This window comes from Anomaloglossus baeobatrachus, chromosome 6, assembly GCF_048569485.1.
Source record: "Anomaloglossus baeobatrachus isolate aAnoBae1 chromosome 6, aAnoBae1.hap1, whole genome shotgun sequence".
Taxonomy (NCBI): Eukaryota; Metazoa; Chordata; class Amphibia; order Anura; family Aromobatidae; genus Anomaloglossus; species Anomaloglossus baeobatrachus.
In genome coordinates this window covers 237,482,471-237,505,361 of record NC_134358.1, presented here as the reverse complement: position 1 = coordinate 237,505,361, position 22,891 = coordinate 237,482,471, and the positions used below count along the sequence as shown (strand labels likewise).

Here is a 22,891-nt window from a genome sequence, read left to right as displayed (position 1 = left end):
ATCAAGGGCATCTGGGACAGGCACCACCAGGTATATGTAGTTTAGGGAATAGGTGAACACAAAGCTTTTCAATTATGCCCTAAAATGCATATACCTGACCTAGATGTCCACGATAAAGACCACTTATTGGTCTAAACAGTCTCTTCCTGGGTGCCAGATCTAAATAAAATGTGAAATTATCTACAACAGACTCACTATCCTCATCTGTCTGTGCTGAGTTTTTCGTCAGAGTAAAGGCCACGTCACACTAAGCAACATCGCTCGCAACATCGCTGCTGAGGCACAACTTGCTAGTGATGTTGCTGTGTGTGACATCCAGCAACAACCTGGCCCCTGCTGTGAGGTCGCTGGTTGTTGCTGAATGGAACAGGGAGCGGCGGACGCTGGTAACGAAGGTAAATATTGGGTAACCAAGGTAAGGGCTTCTTGGTTACCCGATGTTTACCGTGGTTACCAGCGTCCGCAGAAGCCAGCTTCTGCTGCCTGTACACGTAGCAGAGTACACATCGGGTAATTAACCCGATGTGTACTGTGGCTAGGTGTGCAGGGAGCCAGCGCTAAGCGGTGTGCGCTGGTAACCAAGGTAAATATCGGGTTGGTTACCCAATATTTACCTTAGTTACCAAGCGCAGCATGCTTCCACGAGTTGCTGCTGGCTGGGGGCTGGTCACTGGTTGCTGGTAAGATCTGCCTGTGTGACAGCTCACCAGCAACCCGTGTAGCGACGCTCCAGCGATCCCTGCCAGGTCAGGTTGCTGGTGGGATCGCTGAAGCGTCGCTTAGTGTGACATCTCACCAGCGACCTCCTAGCAACTTACCAGCGATCCCTATCAGGTTGTATCGTTGTTAAGATCGCTGGTAAGTTGTTTAGTGTGACATACATGGATTACAGGTGGCCATCAATGCAATGCAGACACTGAATTCTTTAGTAAGATTCTTTATAAAAATCATTTTTTTGCTTCATACATTTTATATATACACACATACAACACAATTACCATTTACTGCAATAACATTACTTTAATAAAAATAATACCCTAAAAACAAGATACTCAAATTATGACACTATTTCCCATAAGCTACTTTGAAATGTAGTCAGATACTAAATGTCAGTCATTGAGAGGGGGTGGGTCGGGAGGATGGGAGGGGGGGGGTTAGTGGGTGTTAAGGGGTGTGTTTGGTGGGGGGGCGGGGAATCCCACAAAACCACTATGTTCAAAGTAGAGGCAAATAAAATATCTTACATACTGGCCGATCATGACTTCTAGTACAGGAATCGATCGCCTGGATACACTGAAATAATTACCATGCAGTCCATCTCTGCTCAGTGAGATCTGATATAATGCTCAGCCTTCAACACTAAAATCTGATCCCCCTGCTGCAGATCTCCCTATGCTATATAATATATATTCTGCAGGAGTCAATTCTACCCTTATTTTTTTTTAAATAAAAAAGGCACAAGAAAAGAAAACCATATAATTCCAGAGACGACCAATAGTAAATGGCAGGTTTGTTAATTCATTGTATTTACACAGGACATAATGTGCAGTGAGTAAACATCATGGATATGTAGGTCATACATTACAATGCTCATGCTAAACTTCATGGTATAAGTAAAATAGCAAAATTTGATCTTTCAACGATAAAAATCTACAAAAATATAATTTCTATATACAATGAGCTCCTAGTATTGAATAATATACACAACTATTCTGTATATGGCCGCTCTCATAAAGAAGCCATCTGCGCTAAAGAAAGTTTAAAAAGCTGCGCCTGATTGGCCAGTTCTGTCACACGGTCCACCATGTCCTGCAACGAAGCGGCACTCGGGTAGTTCAGAGCGGCCATTTTAGTGGCCATTACAATATTTTTAAGTAGTTCGCACAGCTGGTTACTGGAATTCAGCAGTCTATGGCAGATTTCCTTTGTGGAAACTTGTCTTGAAAGCGTGTCACCAATAAAGACCAATTTGTGTGCACTCAGGATGACAAACTTGCTGTGAGCAACGAAGATCCTGGGGGGCTGCGCCGTGCTCATGCAATTGAAGAAGGCGTCGATGGAATTAAGAAGAGAGATGAAGAGGGTCTCGCACTGGTCAGAGTAGAAGGACAGTAGCTGCTTATCTTGAGGAGTCAGAGAACTGCTTTCAGCAGGAACGCTGTGAGGCGACTTCCACTTTGAGATATCATTTTCCACTGGTGTGGTAATCTCCCGCTCCAGCTGCTGGAACTGACTCAGCTGCAACACAGATAATGAAAAACATCATCTCCTTTCAGCCTTCTAAAAATAGCGGCCGGCAGTAAGAAAATAAATAAATCACGGTAGAAAGTATACCTGATGCTGTTCCAGTTGTGGTTTCCCTTGCTTCATAATATTTTCCTTCTCTAGAAGTTCTCTCTGGTGACGCTCAAATTCTTCTTTACCCTGAAATAAAAGTAAAGAGTCCCATTTGTTTTAGTTATTACACAATGGAAATACCAAATCACATTAGAGAAGATAATCTCACGCGGTTATAAATATAGAAACTGCAAATTTGCAAAAAATTTCCAGATCTAAAAACAGCCCTGCCCCTGACTGACGGAGATCTGAAACTTCTGCGCTAATACTAAAACAGGTACAAGTGATCCAACACAATAATTCCAACAACCCCATCTCCCACCAGCCCCCTTCTAGTCAGACAATTATAGACAGTGGAATAAAAGCAGTAAAGAAAAAAAATATTAGTTTGGGTGTCTCATTTAGCTACAGTAACATGTTTACATAGTTTCAATTACCAAAAAAAGCATTGTTTTCATTTTTTGTACTCTGAGGTGGAAAAAAAACCCCCAAACAAACAAAAACATGCAAAAATGTGTAAAGAATTGACATGCTGCAATAAAAAAAAAAAAAAACCAAAAAAACCCCAAAACAACCCCTAAAACCCCAAAACAACAGTTTTCCGATTAAGCCAAGAATAAAAAAAAACACAAAAAACAAAAAAACACAAAATTGTGTGCATAAGATTTCTGAAATTGATTTTTACTGGTACGGTGAAAAGCAAACAGTATGGGAAAAAAAAATCTGCAATGTGTGAACATAGCCATATACTAGAAGTAAAACATGGAAGATATTATCACCATGAATAGGCAGTTTGGCTGGCTAAGTTCATTAGCTAAACCAGGCATACTACTCCATGACTGATCTGGACACAAAGAAGGGGGCTGGTTAGTCAGGCCCTTCACTACATCAATATTTACATGCCGACACATAGCAAAGGCGGAACATCTGCTACCTGACAGCACGCAAACCATACATAACACCTCAGAACTTCTGGAAAAATGGGTAAATGGCTGCAATACACTACAGTTTTGGAAAGAATAGTAAATTATCAAGTTGCTTTATGCTCACATTTTAACCCCTTAACTACATCTGCTGTACATGTACAGCTCCGCAGAAGTGCGTTCCCACAAATGTACAGTGGAAGATCGCGTTGGCGAGATCAGCAGGTGTTAGCTATGCATCGCACCCGACACCCTGCTGTAATGCCCATGATTGGTGCTAGCACCGATTGCGGGCGTTTAACCCTTCTGATGCCCAGGGCTGTGGAGTCGGTAAGCCAAACCTTCGACTCAGACTCCGACTCCTCAAATTCTCTTGCACCGACTCAGACTCAGACTCAGACTCAGACTCAGACTCAGACTCAGACTCAGACTCAGACTCAGACTCAGACTCAGACTCAGACTCAGACTCAGACTCAGACTCAGACTCAGACTCAGACTCAGACTCAGACTCAGACTCAGACTCAGACTCAGACTCAGACTCAGACTCAGACTCAGACTCAGACTCAGACTCAGACTCAGACTCAGACTCAGACTCAGACTCAGACTCAGACTCCTACATATATTGCTTATAGTTAGGTGAAAAATTTATTGTAGTACATGAATATGTGTATGTGAACATTAGACATTTAATAATTTTTATGATACAATAATCAAGATATTTGGATAGAACATAAAATATATTTATTGGATACAACTTTAGAACACAAAAAACTGTAATAAATTGTAAATATGTAATACACTATGTAATATACAGTAGATTACATATATATCTTGTGTGTGTATATACACTGTGTATATATATATAATATTACATATTTACAATTTATTAGTTTTTTGTGTTCTAAAGTTGTATCCAATAAATATTTTATGTTCTATCCAAATATCTTGATTATTGTATCATAAAAACAATTAAATGTCTGATGTTCACATTATACTACAATAGATTTTTCACTTAAATATAAGCATTATACTAAATGTTATTATTTAGTAAAATATTCAGCACATTCTGCATTGCACTCCTGTCCCCAATTTATTATATATTTTAGGAGTCGGAGTCGGTGCATTTTATACCGACTCCAACTCCGACTCCGACTCCACCAAAATGAGCTCCGACTCAGACTCCGACTCCACGACTCCGACTCCGACTCCACAGCCCTGCTGATGCCACTGTCAATCGTGATAGCAGCATCGATCTGCAGAATGGCCCGCTCTATGTTTAAAAAGAAAGAACAACAAAAAAAACCCCAAACCTGTCACACTACTTAACCCCTTCAGTGAACACCGTAAAGAAAAATAAAAAAAAAGCCCTGCATACAACAATGCTTTAATCATGTACCCAGAAAAAAAGTGGAATAAAACACAATCACAAGTTGCATGTAAATAAAAGTGGTATAGGTGAAAACAATCTTCTCCAGCAAAAAAATAAGCCCCCACTCAACTCAGTCCACAAAATAATAAACGTAAAAGCTCTCAGAATATACAGATTTAAATATAATTATTTCTATAAAATTGTTTTTATTGAGTAAAAGCGGAAAGAAAAAAAAAAACAAAAAAAAACCCACAACCTACATAAATGTGGTATTGCTCCAATTGTAATGACCTGAATAAAGCAGTCTTATCAATTTTACCACACCAAATAGCAGAAAAATGAAAATAAAACCAATTGTTGACCTTCTGTTGATTAATTCTTCATACAAAGATTGCAGTAAGGCTCAGCTCACATTTAACCTGTGCTCTACGCTGAGTGCTTACATTGGGTTTCCATATACATTTCTGAAATGCATGACTCAGATGGAACCCCGAACAGAAGATTCCCTATAAGGCAGATGGAGTCACCTCAGACTAGTCTGTCCTGGGATTCAGCAGTATTGATTTTTTTTATTGTGCACAAGATCAAGGTTGACTACAGATTCGTGCACTTCTGAAAAGATCAGTGGCCAGGTGGAGTTCAAAGTAATGCTGCTGCCTCAGTGAATGGATCCTTTGGGGTTGTTGTCTGAATCCTGTCATTCAGAAATGTAGATGGAAACCCAGATATAAGTGCTCAGCCTTAGAGCATGGGATAAATGTGATCCAAAATATTTATGTAAACCGTGACCAATAAAGGCTTCAACTCAATCCACAAAAAGAAACCACAACAAGTACCCACTCTGGTCAGTTATCTATAAATGGAAATATATAGGGGGCTCCCATCTTACTGTTAATACAAGGGCTCTGGAGAAGTGTTATGGTATATTTGAGTAAGATGTAAATTGTTCTTTTATTCTATGAACTACTGACAACATATCTCCGAATTTCCAAGCAATACATTTTGTATTTATTTTCTGAAAATTAGAGATGGTAAAATAAGAAAACTCATTGCTTTCAGACCTCAAATAATGCAAAAAAATAAGTTCAGAATAATTTAGAAACAACAATACTAAGGTTTTAATTTAGGAAGAATTCAAGAATCAATATTTTGTGGAATAACAATGATTTTTAATCACAGCTTTCATGCGCTTTGGCATGCTTTCCACCAGTCTTTCACACTGCAAAAATTTAAGCAGTTCTTTATTTGATAGCTTGTGACTATCCATCTTCCTCTTGATTACATTCCAGAGGTTTTCAAAGGGTGCTGTGTGGCATAGCGCCTTGTCATGCTGGAAAAAACAGTCCTCAGAGTTGGGGAACATTGCCTGAGCAGAAGCAAGCAACTATTTTTTTCCAGGATAACCTTGTAAGTGGCTTGATTCATACGTCCTTCGCAAAGTTTAATCTGCCCAATACCTGGCCAATTTCTTAAGTAAGGTAATCTTATCTGATGAGTAATTTTCAGCTTTGCCCAACACCTGGTTGTCTAATGGTTAGACGGAGACCTGGAGAGGCATACAAGACTGTTTTGAACCCACTGTGAAATTTGGTGGAGGATCGGTGATTATCTGGGGATGCTTCAGCAAGGCTGGAATTGGGAAGATTAATCTTCGCGAATGGTCAAAAAAAAAGATATAAAGAACACACAAAAATATGTACACTAGAGTAGAAACCTGTTTTTACCTGTAAATGGACATAGTCATAGTCATCCATCCAACTTCTTATTGAACCCTCCCGATTCTTAAAGTTTGGATTGTGGTCTTTTCCCATTTGCGTCACAGGCTGAGTACCCTCTGCTTGAATAATCTGGGCCTTTGTGCCACTGTACATCAACTCTGAGCTACTGGGAATGGTGTCTGAAGGTTTTTGCTTTTGGACATTTGCTTGCTTAAATAAAAGTTCACCATTAATACTGATAGTGGTGGTTAACTGCTTAGCATCGTCTACAATTGTCCGCGCTACCATGACAAATCTTTCTAGACTGTCACATTTGTTGGCTGCTTTATTGTAAGAAAGGACGTTGAGGGACCAGTTGAAGTTGTTGAGGTCTTGGCTGGTCTGAGCCAAGATCTGATGGGAATCATCAAGTCTGTGCAATTCTCTTTTCATTTTATTATAAAGGCTAGGCTCTGAAATAAAAGAGGCATTTATCGTAGCTCCTTTTGAGAACTGGATATAGTCATACAGAGCCTGATGTACTTTGTCTACAGCAGAATGTATTTCATTGATATGTCTTTCCATGTATCCATATGATCGCCACTCGGCATTAACAAAAGTTAATAACTTAGACACTGACATTGCCACTGTTTGCTGAAGTCTCAATAACAATTCTATAGCAGAGTCTGGATCCATTAACAGTTTTTTATCCTGAGATGGTGAGGAAGCTACAGAGGATTCCTTGGAAGTTGTGGAAGACGTAGACATGTTGCTTCTAGTGCTTCCAGTGCTAGAGAAGGACAGCCTATTTACACCATCTGTTACGTCCTGCACTCTTTTGCAGTCCTGCTGAACTTGTGGTGGGAAATCATAGATTCCTTCCTGGTCATCTGATCCAGCATCGCCATGGCTGTTAACTCCTCGAGGAAAGTCATAATCATCTGATGCAGTTTGACTGAGCTGGTTACGAGGAAAGTCATACACACAACCTTTCCTTGAAGTAGCCTCAAAGTGCAACTGGCTAACGCCATTCATCTTTTTGCACTGCTCTTGACAGGTTTTGGAGCTTGGAGGCAGAGTGTCATAAGTTGCTTCTGGCCTTTGTTTCATGGATGATGGAAAGTCATATGCTTTATCCTTAGCAGACGGTAATATATTGTAAACCTGAAAACAGAAGTATAACAGATTAGTCATTTAAAACACTTGTCTGCATTAACAATATTACATTTAAGTTTTACTAATACCGTATGATATTTGATGATGGAAGTCATTACAAAAGGTTCTGGCACAAAATCTAACAATATAATCTGTATTTATCAAGAAACAAATTCACTAGCCCTGATGAGGATGGTGCGTGGAGTTTGCAAATCCATCCCAGATGGATTCTAATATTTTCTTAACACTCAGCTGTAACTCCCCCTCCTCATCTGACAAACTCCTTTCGATGGCATCCTCCCCACTCCTGAAATCTTGCACATGCTCAGTACAGATTGCACTCTCCATAGCACTACAGTAAGATAGTGACTGTCTTGCAAGCAGCACTGAGTAGAATAATTTTTGACCCCATCTGCTTGGAGAGCTAAGTTCAGTAAAGGTAACCATGTACATATGTATATCTATGGAATATTTGCACCAACTATGTGGGTGGAAGGAGGGGAAACTGGATATTGATGAAGCACAAGCTTGCGGTACTACCCCATTAAACATTATATACATAATTGCTGGGAAAACATGAATAAACTTTGTAAAAAAAAAAAAAAAAAAAAAAAAAAAAAAAAAAAAAAAAAAGGGGCAGACCAGTGTGGAAACCTTACAAGTGTTGTGAGTGGTGATCAATGAGAAGGATACTATGGGGACATTAGATGGGCATGTTTCTAGTTCAGATCTACATTAAAACATGCCCAATACTGTTTATTCTGTTTTATACGGTTCTGAAACATGTTCATTCATTTAGAGCATACATGTCAAACTCTGACCTGCCTCCTTGTGATCTGGTCATGTGATCTGATTCCTTGGTCGCTTGAACATATGTGGCAGGGATTTAGGTCTCATGACCGCATCAATCTGGGTAAGCAAAGAGATCTGCGCCAATAAAAGGGGAGATCTAGGTTGAAACCACCTCCCCTTACTATTGGTTGAAGCTCAGTCTGGCTCATGTGTCTGGTCGGCCTTCCTACTCTCCACCAAAACTGGATTCTTTACATTCTCTATGGTGATGTTATTCTTGATTGGGTGGTGACTGATGTAAAAGGGATCCTTTTACAGGAGTGGTGCCACCCCCAGATGAAGACATTGCACCACATATTGGAGAAGGTAAGGTCCATTTTCCTATTGTAATTAGTTATTCTATGTGCTTGGTCATTGAATTTCCCCTCGAGGGTCTGCGTTATTTCATATTACTATAATCAAAACAGCAAGCATATTTTGCATTTCATTAATTTGGGTTTTTTTTTTTTTTTTTAGCCTTGCCATTAAATATTTAAAATGAGGCAATTGGGCTATATGCTTTTTACATAGCACATTATTCTAGTATGCCTTATTTGGGACTATGGCCAAACGAACATCCAATTCTGGATTTAAAAAGGAACAGGTCGGTGTAGAGGAAGTTGTAAGCAGCTGTGTATATCAGACCCAACGTAGGAAATTGCAAAGATATAGTTTGTTTCTAAAAGGCATCGGTACTTACTGCTTGTGGGGGAGGCACATCATAAATTCCCTGTTCTCTGGCTGGACTTAAGTACATGTTATTTTTAGCAGTTGGTGGAACATCATAAACCTAAAATAAAAGGAGATAAGGAGATGAAATATTAATGAAACTTTTCCACATTTTTCCCCCTCATTACACCCACACAACGAATTTCAAAATTGGATTTTATGAAATTTACCAAACACCAAGTAGCCAGTCTTCAGAAATATTAAGAAAATTATACATGGTTTCTAAATATTTTTAGAATCTAAATCTGAAAATTTGTACATACATTTGTATTCAGCCCCCTATAGTCTGATGCCCCTAAAAATCCTGAGTGACCCATTGCCTCCAGAAGTCACCCAATTAGTTAAGACAGTCCACATGTGTAATTTATGATCATAACTACAGCTGTTCTGTGAAGGCCTCAGAGGTATCTGAGAACATTTGGGGGTTGAACTGCATCAAGACAACCAAGGAACACACCAGACAGGTCTGGGAAAAGTAGTGAAGTGTAAAGCAGGGTTGAGTAAAAAAAAAAAAAAAAAATTAACATGGAGGGATTATGGAACAACTGAAAACCAACCATGCCATGGAAGTCCACCTAACCTGACATCCCAAGCAAGCAAGGGGAGCACTAATTTGAGAAGAAGCCAATATGTCCATGATCACCCTGGAGGAGCTGCAGCTCATGTGAGAGAAATAATATTACAGGACAACTGTTGGTCATATACACTCCACAGATCTAGCCTGTGGGTAAGAATGGCAAGAAGAGAGACATTTTTTTGAAAGCAAGCCATAAGACGACTTGCTTGCAAAAAGCCATACAGGGGACAGCATGTTGAAATGGTGCTCCAGTCAGATGAGCCCAACAGTAGAACTTTTTGGGCTGAATGCAGAATGCTATGTGTGGTAGAAAACTAAAGCCTGTTACAATTAATCGTGCGATCGCACCCTCCCCTATCGTTTGTGCGGCACGGGCAATTTGTTGCCCGTGTCGTACAATGCTGTAACCCCCCGTCACACGTACTTACCTTCCTAGCGACCTCGCTGTGGGCGGCGAACATCCACTTCCTGAAGGGGGAGGGACGTTCGGCGTCACAGCGACATCACACAGCGGCCGGCCAATAGAAGCGGAGGGGTGGAGATGAGCGGGACATAACATCCCGCCCACCTCCTTCCTTCAGCATTACCGGCGGGACGCAGGTAAGCTGTGTTCATTGTTCCCGGGTTGTCACGCGGAGCGATGTGTGCTGCCCCGGGTACGATGAACAACAGGCCGTGCGATTTTTAGAAAATGAGCGACGTGTCAGCGATGAACGAGAAGGTGAGTATTTCTGCTCGTTCATAGCTGTCACACGCTACGATATCACTAACGATGCCGGATGTGCATCACTTACGTGACCCCGCCGACATCTAGTTAGATATATTGTAGCGTGTAAAGCCCGCTTTAGTGTAAACACACACGGCGAGTAATAAAGGAGCGAGTGGCATGTGATGTATATAAAAAAAAAAAAAAAAAAAAATAATTGAATTCCAGTGGACCAATAATACTCTGTGGGGCAGCTCCCATAAGCTTAATTTTTTCAGTCCTAAATCGGACAGAGAAAGCAATTGCAACATGATATAGGTGCAATGTGATCTTGTTTCACTTGCACCCATTCAAGTTTATGGGTGCGAGAGAAACATCACATTGCACTTGCATTACAGCGGAGTGCAATACGATTCTTGATCAGCCGGCAACGGAGGAGATAGGGTGATAAATCCCTCCCTCCCCTCCGCAGCAACAGCCCACCCCTCACAGCTGTGGTCTTTATTGCAGAATCGGACCACAGTAGCATAACACTCGACTCCCGCTGTACTGAGAGTGTGAGCCGAGTGTCATGTGAGCACTCACACTAATCCCCGTGTGGTCCCAGCCTAACACTGCACATCACTGAGAAAAACACAATCCCCACAATGAAACAACATGGTGGCAGCATCATGCTATGGGGGATACTTTTCTTCAGCAGGGACAGGGATGCTAGACGGGAAGATGGATGGAGCTAAATACAGGGCAATCCTGGAGAAAAACCTGTTAGAGGCTGCAAAAGACATGAGACTGGGGTGTAAGTACACTTTCCTGCAGGGCAATGATCCTAAACATACTACCAGGTACAGTGGATGGTATAGATCAAAACATGTGTTTGAATGGCCCAGTCACAGTCCAGACCTAAATGCCAATGACAATCTATGCCAAGACTTGAAAATTGCTGTTCACAGACGCCTGCAACTAATCTCACTAAGCAAGAGCTATTTTGCAAAGAATTGGGCAAAAAGGTCATCTCCTAGATGTGCAAAGCTGGTAGAGACATACCCCAAAAGACTTGTAGCAATAATCACAGCAAAAAGGTGAGCCTACAAAGTATTAACTCAGCGGTGCAGAATATAAATGCATGTCACAAATTCATAATTATATATTTTTAATATATTTAGAAAGCCATGTATCATCTCCTTTACACTTCACAAATACTTGCTACTTCGTGTTGATATATCACAAAAATCCCAATAAAATACATTTAAGTTTGTGGCTGTAATGTGGAAACGTTCACAGGGTATGAATACTTTTTCCTGGCACAGTCTATTATACAGATATCCATTTCAATACACAATCTGTGTTTAATACAGTACTCTAATTGGATGCTCTATTAAGAGACGCTAGAAGCCACTGACTCCGCTCGACATTACATTTATATTACATACCCCTTGAGGTCGAGGAGGAGGCGTATCATAGACATTGGCCTGCCACTTTGGAGAAGAGTCATAACCGTGTCCTTGTCCAATCCTTATTGGTGTTATGACCTGTAATATAATAAACAATTTTCAACAACAATATAATTTTAAATGTCTATATATGTCATAGGTATTACAATTAAGCAGTACACCCTTAAGCATCCCTAGTTGTCCCATGTGGTGTAAACGTACACTAAGCTTTGTAAGGCCTCGTTCGCACATCAGTTTTTTGCCATCAGTCAATCAGTTTTCTCAACGGATTGACGGATCCGTCGCAGATTGTGGAAAAACTGATACGACGGATCAGACTAGCTGGGGGCTAAAAAAATATATTGGAGCATGCCCGGTTAAAAGAAAAAAAAAAAAAAACGGAATCAGTCGCCGATTCCGTCAATTGACGGATGACGACGGATCCTGCGCCCATAGGTTTCCATTCTACCAAACGACGGACGGCGACTGATCGCCATTAGATTTTTCGACGTAGACATAAACAAACGAAAAACCTTACTTTGTCCGTTGTCCCCATCCGATGAACAAACAATTTTCGACTGATCCGAACGACAGATGAAACGTGAGGCCATCCATCGCTAATACAAATCGATGAGAAAAAAAAAAAAATGGAACCTGCGGCATCAGTCGCCGGATCACTTTTTTTTTTTCAAAATTCGACAGATCGTGACTGACGGCAAAAAACTGATGTGTGAAAGGGGCCTAAGCTGCAATGACATGTGAATAAGTTATCAGGGCGTTGTGTCTAGATCAAGAGACTATATGAGTCCAGTATCAAGTCTCATCACAAATTACATGACATCATAAAAACACAAGACATTACTGCAATTATCTAAAACTATTAGCTTAAAAGGTCAAGGCTGACGAGAATATCAGGAGATTATTAATTTTGATGTTATTAACTAAAAAAGATCTTCATTACTTTTGCTTTTTTTTTTTAGTGCATTTGTATAATACCAGATCTGTTTACTGCTGGTCATTTTTATATATTCCATGTAGAGGTGGCTTTGTAATATATAACCCAGCACACTGGAAGCAAACAATTTGTTCATGTGTCTAGTGTTGGACTCAGACTTCCGCGTGGGAGGACAATACAGTCTCTGGAATGGAGCATATTTTCATTGTAAACTGCTCATCCATTAAGAAGAAGACGATCAGGAGACATTCCAGAGAAAGAAAATATTCCATTCTTTTCAGTCTTCTGTACCCAGACCCTGGGAATGCATTTCCTGACTTCCATGATAATGAGCTACAACCGATCAGTTACCAGTCCATTATACAGCTATTTTACACAACAGTGAATTCCATCTTGTTTGTCCAATCACAAAAGCGGCTGGAAAGATTGCAATAATGCATGTCGCAGACACACTGAATGTACATGTGAGTACGTACCAGGTGGCATAACCTTTTTAATGGTTCACGGACATACTCAGGGCCGCCACTAGGAATTTCAGGGCCCCATACTGGCAAAATTTTGGGGCCCCTTGGGACTCCGCCCAGGCTCCAACCCAGCTCCGCCTACACCGCTCAAACTTCCTACAGTCTCACTGCCACTCTTGCAAAAACATGTATGCATGCATTATATACATCCCCCTCCTGGGCACATTCTGGTATATATCTCCCCCTCCTAGTACATATGACCCCTTCCTGGGCCACTGATGGTGTATGTGTATATGTGTAATTATATAATATATATATTTATTATATAATACATACATACATATATATCTCAAACTCTGGTATTTATGACCCATCCCAGGGGCCGCCTAGTGTGTGTGTGCAATTATATCTATATTATAGCCACATTTGAGAGAGCTATAATCCTGGTCACATGCGGGTATATATTCCCAGCCTGGTCTCTGCCCCTCCTGGTGAATATGTCCTCCTCCCAGTATATATGTCCTATACATATATACACAGTCAGATTGTATACACAGACAGAATATACAAACAGATAGTATAAATAGAAAGACCGTATACACAGACACTGTATATACAGACAATACACAGACAGATAGTATACATAGACAGAAAGACAGCAAGACAGCTATATATTGCACACTATACAAGACACACATATCTTATACATAACATACAGGCAGCACGTAACACATGATTCACATTATACTCACCTGCCCGCGATGCATTTCAGTGCCCACCCGCGCATCTTGCTGAGGCAAGGCAGGGGCTGGCAGGCTCCCCGGTCTGAGATAAGCGGCGTTAACTCCCCCCCACCCCCGGTCTCAGATCAGTGGCGCCCGCCCCCCGATCTGAAATCGGCGCACCCCCCCACAGCGATTGCAGCTCACAGCGCTTACCTGTCCCGCTGGCTGCCGCGTCCTTGCCACCTCTGCCGCTGTTACTTGCAGGAGTGTAATGAGGTCGCAGAGTGATGACCTCACCACACTGCTGCAAGGCCCAGCGGTGACGAGCCGGCGCCCTGCTCTAATGACCCTGTCTCCACTCCACCAAATGGCTAATTTGCATGCTCCGCCCCGTCGCATGCAAATTAGTCATGTAAGGAAGTGAAGAGACACTGCGGGGCCCCTCTGCTGCTGTGAGTAGGGCCTGGTGAAGAGGAGGGGCCCGTCCAGCCGGGAGCTTAATAAAGATAAGTAATTTCCCCGGGCCCCCTCTCTTCACCGGGCCCCCTACACCAGGCACAGTAGTAATGCCCTGATGGCGGCCCTGGATATACTAACTGGAATAGATAAGTATCAGTGGTTTTAATATGGTGAATAGTACCATGTCTACTATACAGAAAGGTTGGCTTTACAGATTAAGATTCCCATTAGTGTCTGAAGACCAGACAAACTATTGTGACCAGACATCACTTTTCAGATAGGGACCAGGCATGCAGCCAAAATGAAACCTTATCCTTTCCCACGTCTTCTAAACATACTATTTCACTTCTATGTTTTGCCAGTACTATCATCTACTGTAAATGTGTAAATGTGTTTCTATTATACACACACACACACAAAAACATTTACTATATTCTATCAAGGCTTAGGCTAGGTTCACACTTCCGTTAAATTGTATCAGTCACAATACGCGGCTGTGGTAAACAACGGAATCAGTTTAGCGGATTCCGTTGTTCACATAGACTTGTATGAGCGGCGGATTGTGACTGATGATGCTGCGTTGCACCCTCCGCCCCCGACTGATCAGTCGTGGAACAACTGACCGCTGGGCGGGAGGAACGCAGCATGTAACGTTTTTTGAGCAGTGCAATCGTCGGATTTCGCTGCGCATGCTCTCTAGCTCCCTGCACACGTCACCAGCTTTGCTTGGTTACCCGATATTTACCCTGGTTACGGTGCAAGGAGCCAGCGCTAAGCAGTGTACGCCCGTAACCAAGGTAAATATCGGGTAACCAAGGTAAACATCGGGTGCTTTGCTTTACCCGATATTTAGTCTGGTTACGTGTGCAGGGAGCTGACACTTCCCCGCTCGGCCCCGCCCCCTCCCGCACTCCGCACATGTACACACACACACACAAACACACACACTCACTCACTCACACTCACCTGTCCCAAGCCATGCAGACCGCAGCAATGCCACTAACATCCTCAGCGCCTGGCTCCGCCCCCTGCTCGGCTCCGCCCCCCTCCCGCACACAACGGAGTCCGACAATTAAATTTTTTTTGTCAACCGTTGTCACCCGTTGTACAACGCATCAGTCACATGCGTCAAGCGACGCATGTGACTGATACAAAACAACGGAAGTGTGAACTTAGCCTAACAAAGATGATCATGAGATTTCTTGGACAGTCTACATACAGTAGGATTTTGCCCATTGTACTCTAGAAGAGCTGTATGAACCTTCTTTGATTTACTGGTTGGTGCTCAGCTTCCCTAGATCATCTGAAATTTCTGTTTGATAAGATCACCTGCACATATAGGTTATAGGAACAAGACTAAACTATGCCTTGTTCAAGATGTCTAGTGTAGAAATATATTTTCAACATCCTATTTATAAAGTTGTAATTAGCGGAATAGAGATTGGCCACAAAGTGTTCATTACGGAGGAGGACCATGTTGAGGTGTTTTCTCATTAATTAAAATGGAGTTTAATTAAAAAGATCTTTGAATAATTAATTTTCACAACTAGATGTAGGATTAAAAAAAAAAAAAAAAAAAAAAAAATAAAAAAAAATAAACAAAAAGTTCCTTTACTGAGAATCTTATGTGCCCCTGCTATGTACTATGTAATGGAGGTGTCTGACTATAGCATGGGATCACATCTGTTTTTTTATGGGCTAAAACATTTCCATGTCCATAAAAAAAAATAAATATATATAGAAATGTTTAAACCTCAAAGAAATGATTATTTGGGATCTCATTCTGTAATGTCTTTATACTTTACTTCCTCCACAGCCCCGGAGATGTGGTATGATCAGACCATGTTTCTGTACGGTCAGACACAGCCATTACACAGTACATAGCAGGAGTACATTTATAAGATTTTAGCACGGAAACATTTTTTTTAAAAAAACACATTAAATTGTGGATATTATTCCAAGATTTATGGAATAAAATTAACTTTCTTGGTGGGAAAACTCCTTTAAAATGGACAGCTCGATCATTTCACAATATTGCAAAGGTTTAACATCCCCTTAGCGCTATCATCTAGAAAATGATACCCTATATGGTTCTATAAGAGACTACGAACAGCCTCACACACTATAGAAGTGGAAAACTTTGGTTCAATAATTTCCTCTTTCCAACTTGTTCTTCAAACTGTTTTCTTTTTTCCGTAATGATAAATATGCTTTCAAAATATCAACCTGTCATTTCTCATAATTAAGGATCCTGCTAATGATTGAGAATAATACTTGTCCTCCCACTGTTTGCACACCCACCAGTCCTTACAAGCCCTGAACAGTACCTCCACAGCGAGAGATCAGAAACAAAGTTCACAAAAGTCATAAGCAGTAAAAGAATACAGAAGCGCAGATCAAAACAGCCTCTTCCAGTAACGGCCCACACTGAAGTCATGCACTGTACTGTGTAATTTCCTCTGCACTCCGAGGTTACTAGACTTCCTGTTGCTCACATTTCAGTTCCTGCTCCTTCCATTAAGAGGCCGTTTTTCTCATGGAAAAGCAATGATAGAACAATAAAGGATCTTGTGTGAGAAAATAACAGCGAAACAAATCATTTCTTTCCGCTTCTGGACGGGCTCCAGACATCAGAAAGGCAAGGTGACGGCCTGCACACCGGACTGATCACAGAACTAGAGCCTGACCTCTCGCCCTACATATCTGCTGTCATTTCTTACAGGCAATGACAGGTGTCTTGGCAAGGAATGCCATCGGTGCTTGCTACTGTTTTGGGTTTTCTTTGATCAGCATCATTTTAGTACTTTACATTGTTCCCATACTTTTTGCATGCCATCACAGCCCTTTACATGGTAGCACTAGCTACTACTGACATTTATTGTAATCAGGGTATCAAACCAAACTAAAGTAAGCTTTAACATCCTTCAAAGGGTTGTGCGCTCTAATGCAAGTATATTAAACAAGGCCGCATCCACCTAGTCTGAAACTGGCCGTATGAATATTGCATACTTGCAGCCATGTAACCGACGTACCCAGCTCTGATACCGGCGATATGAGGATTTAGTGACTGCAGATTTAGACAGGACAACCCCTTTAAAAATAACAGCAGTAGATCCAATATGAAGGGCTAATGAATCGTAATGTAAGTGAAACACTAATTATGCTACTTGGCAGGACTTCAATCACAGATAAAAGACAGCTGTATATAAAGAAGGAAATATAGATTGTGTCTAACACAAACAAGTAAAGAATATTCTGAGAAGCGTTTCATGACTAACAAAAGCTTTACTGACTGCACATTAATAGATGGGGCTGCCCCAGGTGAAAAATGAAGTGTATGGGGACTGGGCAAACAGCAGGTGTTCCTGCTGTACAAACAGTCAAGACTGAACAGAACAGAACCTATCCATACACAAGAGGGCTTTTAATTAACCCTTTAAAAGCAACAATGATTTCAAGGTTCAATAGGACACATTTTGCCAATTTTTGGGAAAGTACTAAATGCGATCACATACTAGCAATAATCTAGAGGAAAGAGAATAAAACAAACAAAAAAAACATCGAAATTACCTTTTAATTTAAATATAGTTTTCATTCTCCAAGTAATCCAGACAATCCCACGGACCTAACACAATGTTTACTTTGCTGTGGTAAAACCCAAGTGGCTGCAGCAAATGGTGTTTACTTCAGATGCCACTAGCTTTGTTTTCTTTGAGGGTGGATTTAATCCTTGTGTTGCCACAAACTGAATCATGTTAGCTAACCGTGCGCTCAGACACTGGGACTAAAAAAAGCAACAGCTCTGTCTGCAGTAATGATCCAATTTGTTTGCAAAAATAGCAACAGTCTTATGAATAAAACCAGCTCCTGGGAAAGCGGGGGTCCAGCCAAGCAAGAAGTGACACGGAGGTCTGCTCCTGTACTTCATTAGCTTGTAGGAATGGTACTTATGGTAGGCGTTATGCAATAACTCGCGACAGACACACACACACACACACACACACACACACACACACACACACACGGAAGAGCATTAAGATCAATCCTAATAACGTTGATACCTCTCCCTTTACAGGGCATTCTGATCACATTCATAGTCATTATGGTCTGTAAATGGACTGTATTTTGCCCTACAACATCCTATATCTAACGATTGGTAGCCAATAGCGGGAAATCAACCAGCTAATTTGCGTTATTATAATTAGGGTTCTTCCAGTGTTAAAGTAAAGGAGTTACCCTACCTTTGACAATTATGATATTCACAGGACAGGGTTTGAGAGGAAAAACTCTATAAGGCTATGTGCACACTAGAAAAGTGATTTCTCAAGAAAATTTCTTGAGAAACTTCTGGAGTTGAAGATTACCGCACCTGCGTTAAAAAAACCACACCAAAACCGCGGGAAAAACGCATGCGTTTTTGCTGCGGTTTTTCCGCAGGTTGGTCCCTGCGTTTTTTTTATGCTGTAACTGCAATAAATATAGATAATCGATAGACAGACAGATAATGGATAGAGGGAAAGATGGATAGACGAATAGACAGATAGATAGATGAGAAAGACCTATATAATGTCCCACCCCCCTGCATATTCTAAGCTGGCACCCTTTAGTGACTTCCACGTGGCACTAAAGGGTGCCTAGCCTTGTATTTAGCCATAAAATAAATTAAAAAAAAAACCACGTGAGGTTCCCCCATCTTGTGTAGCCAGCTAGAGTAAAGCAGACAGCTGCAGCCTGCAAACCACAGCTGGCAGCTTCAACCTTGGCTGGTAATCCAAAACAGAGGGCACCCCATGCTGTTATTTTACATTAAATAAATAATTTAAGACAAAAAACGGGGGGGGGGGGGTCCCCCCCAAATTGGATCACCAGCCAAGGTAAAGCGGACAGCTGTGGTCTGGTATTCTCAGACTAGGGAGGTCCACTGTTATTGGACACTCCCCAGCCTAAAAATAACAGGCCGCAGCCGCCCCAGAAGTGGCGCATCCATTAGACGTGCCAATACAGGCGCTTCGCCCCAACTCATCCCGTTGCCCTGGTGCGGTGGCAAACTAGGTAATATATGGGGTTGATGCCAGATGTGTAATGTCACCTGGCATCAAGCCCTGGGGTTAGTGATGTCACGCGTCTATCAGATACCTGACATCACCAACCCAGTCAGTAAGAAAAAAAATAAAAAACAAAAAGTTTTATTTGAAAAAACACTCCCCAAAACATTGTTCTTTTCAATAAATTGGTGAAAGAGGGAATCAATTCCACGTCCAGCGTAATCCAATAAGGGGGGGGTCCTACGACGATCCATACCATTGTCACTGTCCCAGTCAATTAAGAACAGAATGTTCCCCATTGGCTGGGAGAGCAATGCAGTGACCTGAGCTAACATCAATAGGTCAGCCCATGTCACTGCAGGGGATGACGAGCGCTGCTGTCAGGAGGATAGATGAGATCATTACCTGCTGTGATCATCTACTGTACTGCTGACGTCAGTGCTGTCACTGACTTCTATGCCCGCCGCGTTGTCAGTAGTATCGCAAGAGCCTGTCACCGCTAGTGACAGTCTCGGGCTGCTTGCGAGACGGGCATAGACAGCAGTGACCGCGGTGACGTCAGGAGGCAGGAGATCGTCACAGGAGGTAATGATCTCATCTCACCTCCTGACAGCAGCGCTCGGCATCCCCGCGGCTGCACGCACTGCTGTGTGTCAGTGTCTGCCTGCGCTGCAGCGTGACAAGCTGCTGATACTGCGGGCAGACACTGACACTGCAGGGCGGGCAGCCGCGGGGCTGCAGCAGGACACAGACTGCACTGGCACCTGGAGGTCACACGGTAGTGCTTCTGTGCGTCGTCCAGGGAGTGTGACACGGTGTGTTTACTCTGCTCCGCTTCCTCTTCTGTCAGAATGACATCACTTCCTGCAAAACCGCAGGCAGCGATGAGCATTACCGCAGGTAAACCGCGGCTATACCGGCGGTATACCGCACATCATTTGCTACCTGCGGTATACCCCTAGTATTTCACGATTACATTACAGTGAATGAAATTTCCGCAGCAAAACCGCGAGTAAATCCGCGGGTAAAAACGGCTAGTGCGCACATAGCCTAAGACCGCTGTTCTGCTAAGAGAACACATTGAAAAGGTGTACAACTGCACTTTGTTTTGGAAAAGCCAATAATAATGGAAAAAGCCGTGGCAGGCAGAAACAAGGTACCATGCGAGTTCCAGAGAGAAGAGTGCATCTATCAGACATTTATATGGAGTCATACATTTTTAAGGTAGCAACAGCCCTTTAAGAATATGTTGGGTCTGATTATTAGTTATGCAATTCACTATGTTATACAGAAAAAAAAAAAAAAAAAAAAAAAAAAAAGTGCTGTTTATGGCCCTTGAAATCTTAAAAATGTAAGCACATCAACTGAAAATGTGAGGATAAGAATAGTTAACGTTTAAGGGATAACTGAAGCACAGAAAATAATTTGCCATATCGTACACTGCCACACTATTGCATCACAGGATTAGACACCACACAATGGCTCTGCCTGGGCAAGAACCCACGTAGTCCCTGCTTTTATCGCCCTCACCTTTGGACTAATTTCCTTACATGCTGGTCATAAGAACAGCGCTAGATAACAATTCTCTATAAAGATCACCGCTGAGTAATGAACCTTTTCTAAGCGCTATTGTCATAAGATCCCAAGAGGCAGTATGTCATTCTGAGATTCTAATTGGAATCAAATAGAAGTGACTACATACTACAAAAAAATAAAAATAAATAAAATCTACATATGCCCTAGAGACAATTTTAATATAAAGTCACTGTGCATTTACAGTTAGGTCCAGAAATATTTGGACAGTGACACAATTTTCGCGAGTTGGGCTCTGCATGCCACCACATTGGATTTGAAATGAAACCTCTACAACAGAATTCAAGTACCAATTCACACACACGAATCAGAGAAAAATTAGGTAAAAGATAAATCTTTATTGAAACAGAGTAAAAACAGGGCAGGGGTGTAGTTACATGACAGTGCACAAGGTGGCGTACATGAGCGGTGAGAAAAGTCCTAGTGTCCGGTAAATGAATGAACAGTCAGCTCAATATAGCCTAAGGGAAACCCAATACCAGGGATAAATTAGATTGTACACCCCATGGTGGGTAGTAACACTCAAAGGACTTATGTATAAGGAGAGGTACAAAACCGGAGACCACTTAAACTCACCGCTGAAATGACGCCAGGTCCCGCCTACGCACGTTTCGGCGCTAGCCTTCGTCAGGGGGGCGCCCTGTCCTTTGAAAGTCCTTTGAGTGTTACTACCCACCATGGGGTGTATAATCTAATTTATCCCTGGTATTGGGTTTCCCTTAGGCTATATTGAGCTGACTGTTCATTCATTTACCGGACACTAGGACTTTTCTCACCGCTCATGTACGCCACCTTGTGCACTGTCATGTAACTACACCCCTGCCCTGTTTTTACTCTGTTTCAATAAAGATTTATCTTTTACCTAATTTTTCTCTGATTCGTGTGTGTGAATTTGTACTATAACTATTTTGAGTCAGTCTTATATCCATTCACTGTAATCATGGGGTGGTGGTACTATCTTGCATTTTGATGGACTACAGAATTTTCCTCGTTTGATTACCAAATTGTTGGTTGTAAATTTGTTTGGAACAGAATTCAAGTGCAGATTGTAACGTTTAATTTGAAGGTTTGAACAAAAATATCTGATAGAAATTGTAGGAATTGTACACATTTCTTTACAAACACTCCACATTTTAGGAGGTCAAAAGTAATTGGACAAATAAACCAAACCCAAACAAAATATTTTTATTTTCAATATTTTGTTGCGAATCCTTTGGAGGCAATCACTGCCTTAAGTCTGGAACCCATGGACATCACCAAACGCTGGGTTTCCTCCTTCTTAATGCTTTGCCAGGCCTTTACAGCCGCAGCCTTCAGGTCTTGCTTGTTTGTGGGTCTTTCCGTCTTAAGTCTGGATTTGAGCAAGTGAAATGTATGCTCAATTGGGTTAAGATCTCGTGATTGACTTGGCCATTGCAGAATGTTCCACTTTTTTGCACTCATGAACTCCTGGGTAGCTTTGGCTGTATGCTTGGGGTCATTGTCCATCTGTACTATGAAGCGCCGTCCGATCAACTTTGCGGCATTTGGCTGAATCTGGGCTGAAAGTATATCCCGGTACACTTCAGAATTCATCCGGCTACTCTTGTCTGCTGTTATGTCATCAATAAACACAAGTGACCCAGTGCCATTGAAAGCCATGCATGCCCATGCCATCACGTTGCCTCCACCATGTTTTACAGAGGATGTGGTGTGCCTTGGATCATGTGCCGTTCCCTTTCTTCTCCAAACTTTTTTTCTTCCCATCATTCTGGTACAGGTTGATCTTTGTCTCATCTGTCCATAGAATACTTTTCCAGAACTGAGCTGGCTTCATGAGGTGTTTTTCAGCAAATTTAACTCTGGCCTGTCTATTTTTGGAATTGATGAATGGTTTGCATCTAGATGTGAACCCTT

General features: G+C 41.7%; 1 protein-coding gene across 2 annotated transcripts in view; it reads right to left on the bottom strand.

Moving 5' to 3' along the window:
* Positions 1–921: 921 nt before the first annotated feature.
* Positions 922–22,891, bottom strand: part of NEDD9 (neural precursor cell expressed, developmentally down-regulated 9) — a 177,181-nt gene continuing 155,211 nt past the window's right edge. For both annotated transcript variants that reach the window (XM_075314757.1, XM_075314756.1), the window contains 5 exons: positions 11,755–11,853; positions 9,013–9,102; positions 6,354–7,490; positions 2,335–2,424; positions 922–2,238 (listed from right to left, as the gene is read on the bottom strand). In XM_075314757.1, the coding sequence (XP_075170872.1) occupies positions 1,729–2,238; positions 2,335–2,424; positions 6,354–7,490; positions 9,013–9,102; positions 11,755–11,853 (1,926 nt within the window). In that variant the 3' untranslated portion in view covers positions 922–1,728. The remainder of the gene's footprint in view (positions 2,239–2,334; positions 2,425–6,353; positions 7,491–9,012; positions 9,103–11,754; positions 11,854–22,891) is intronic.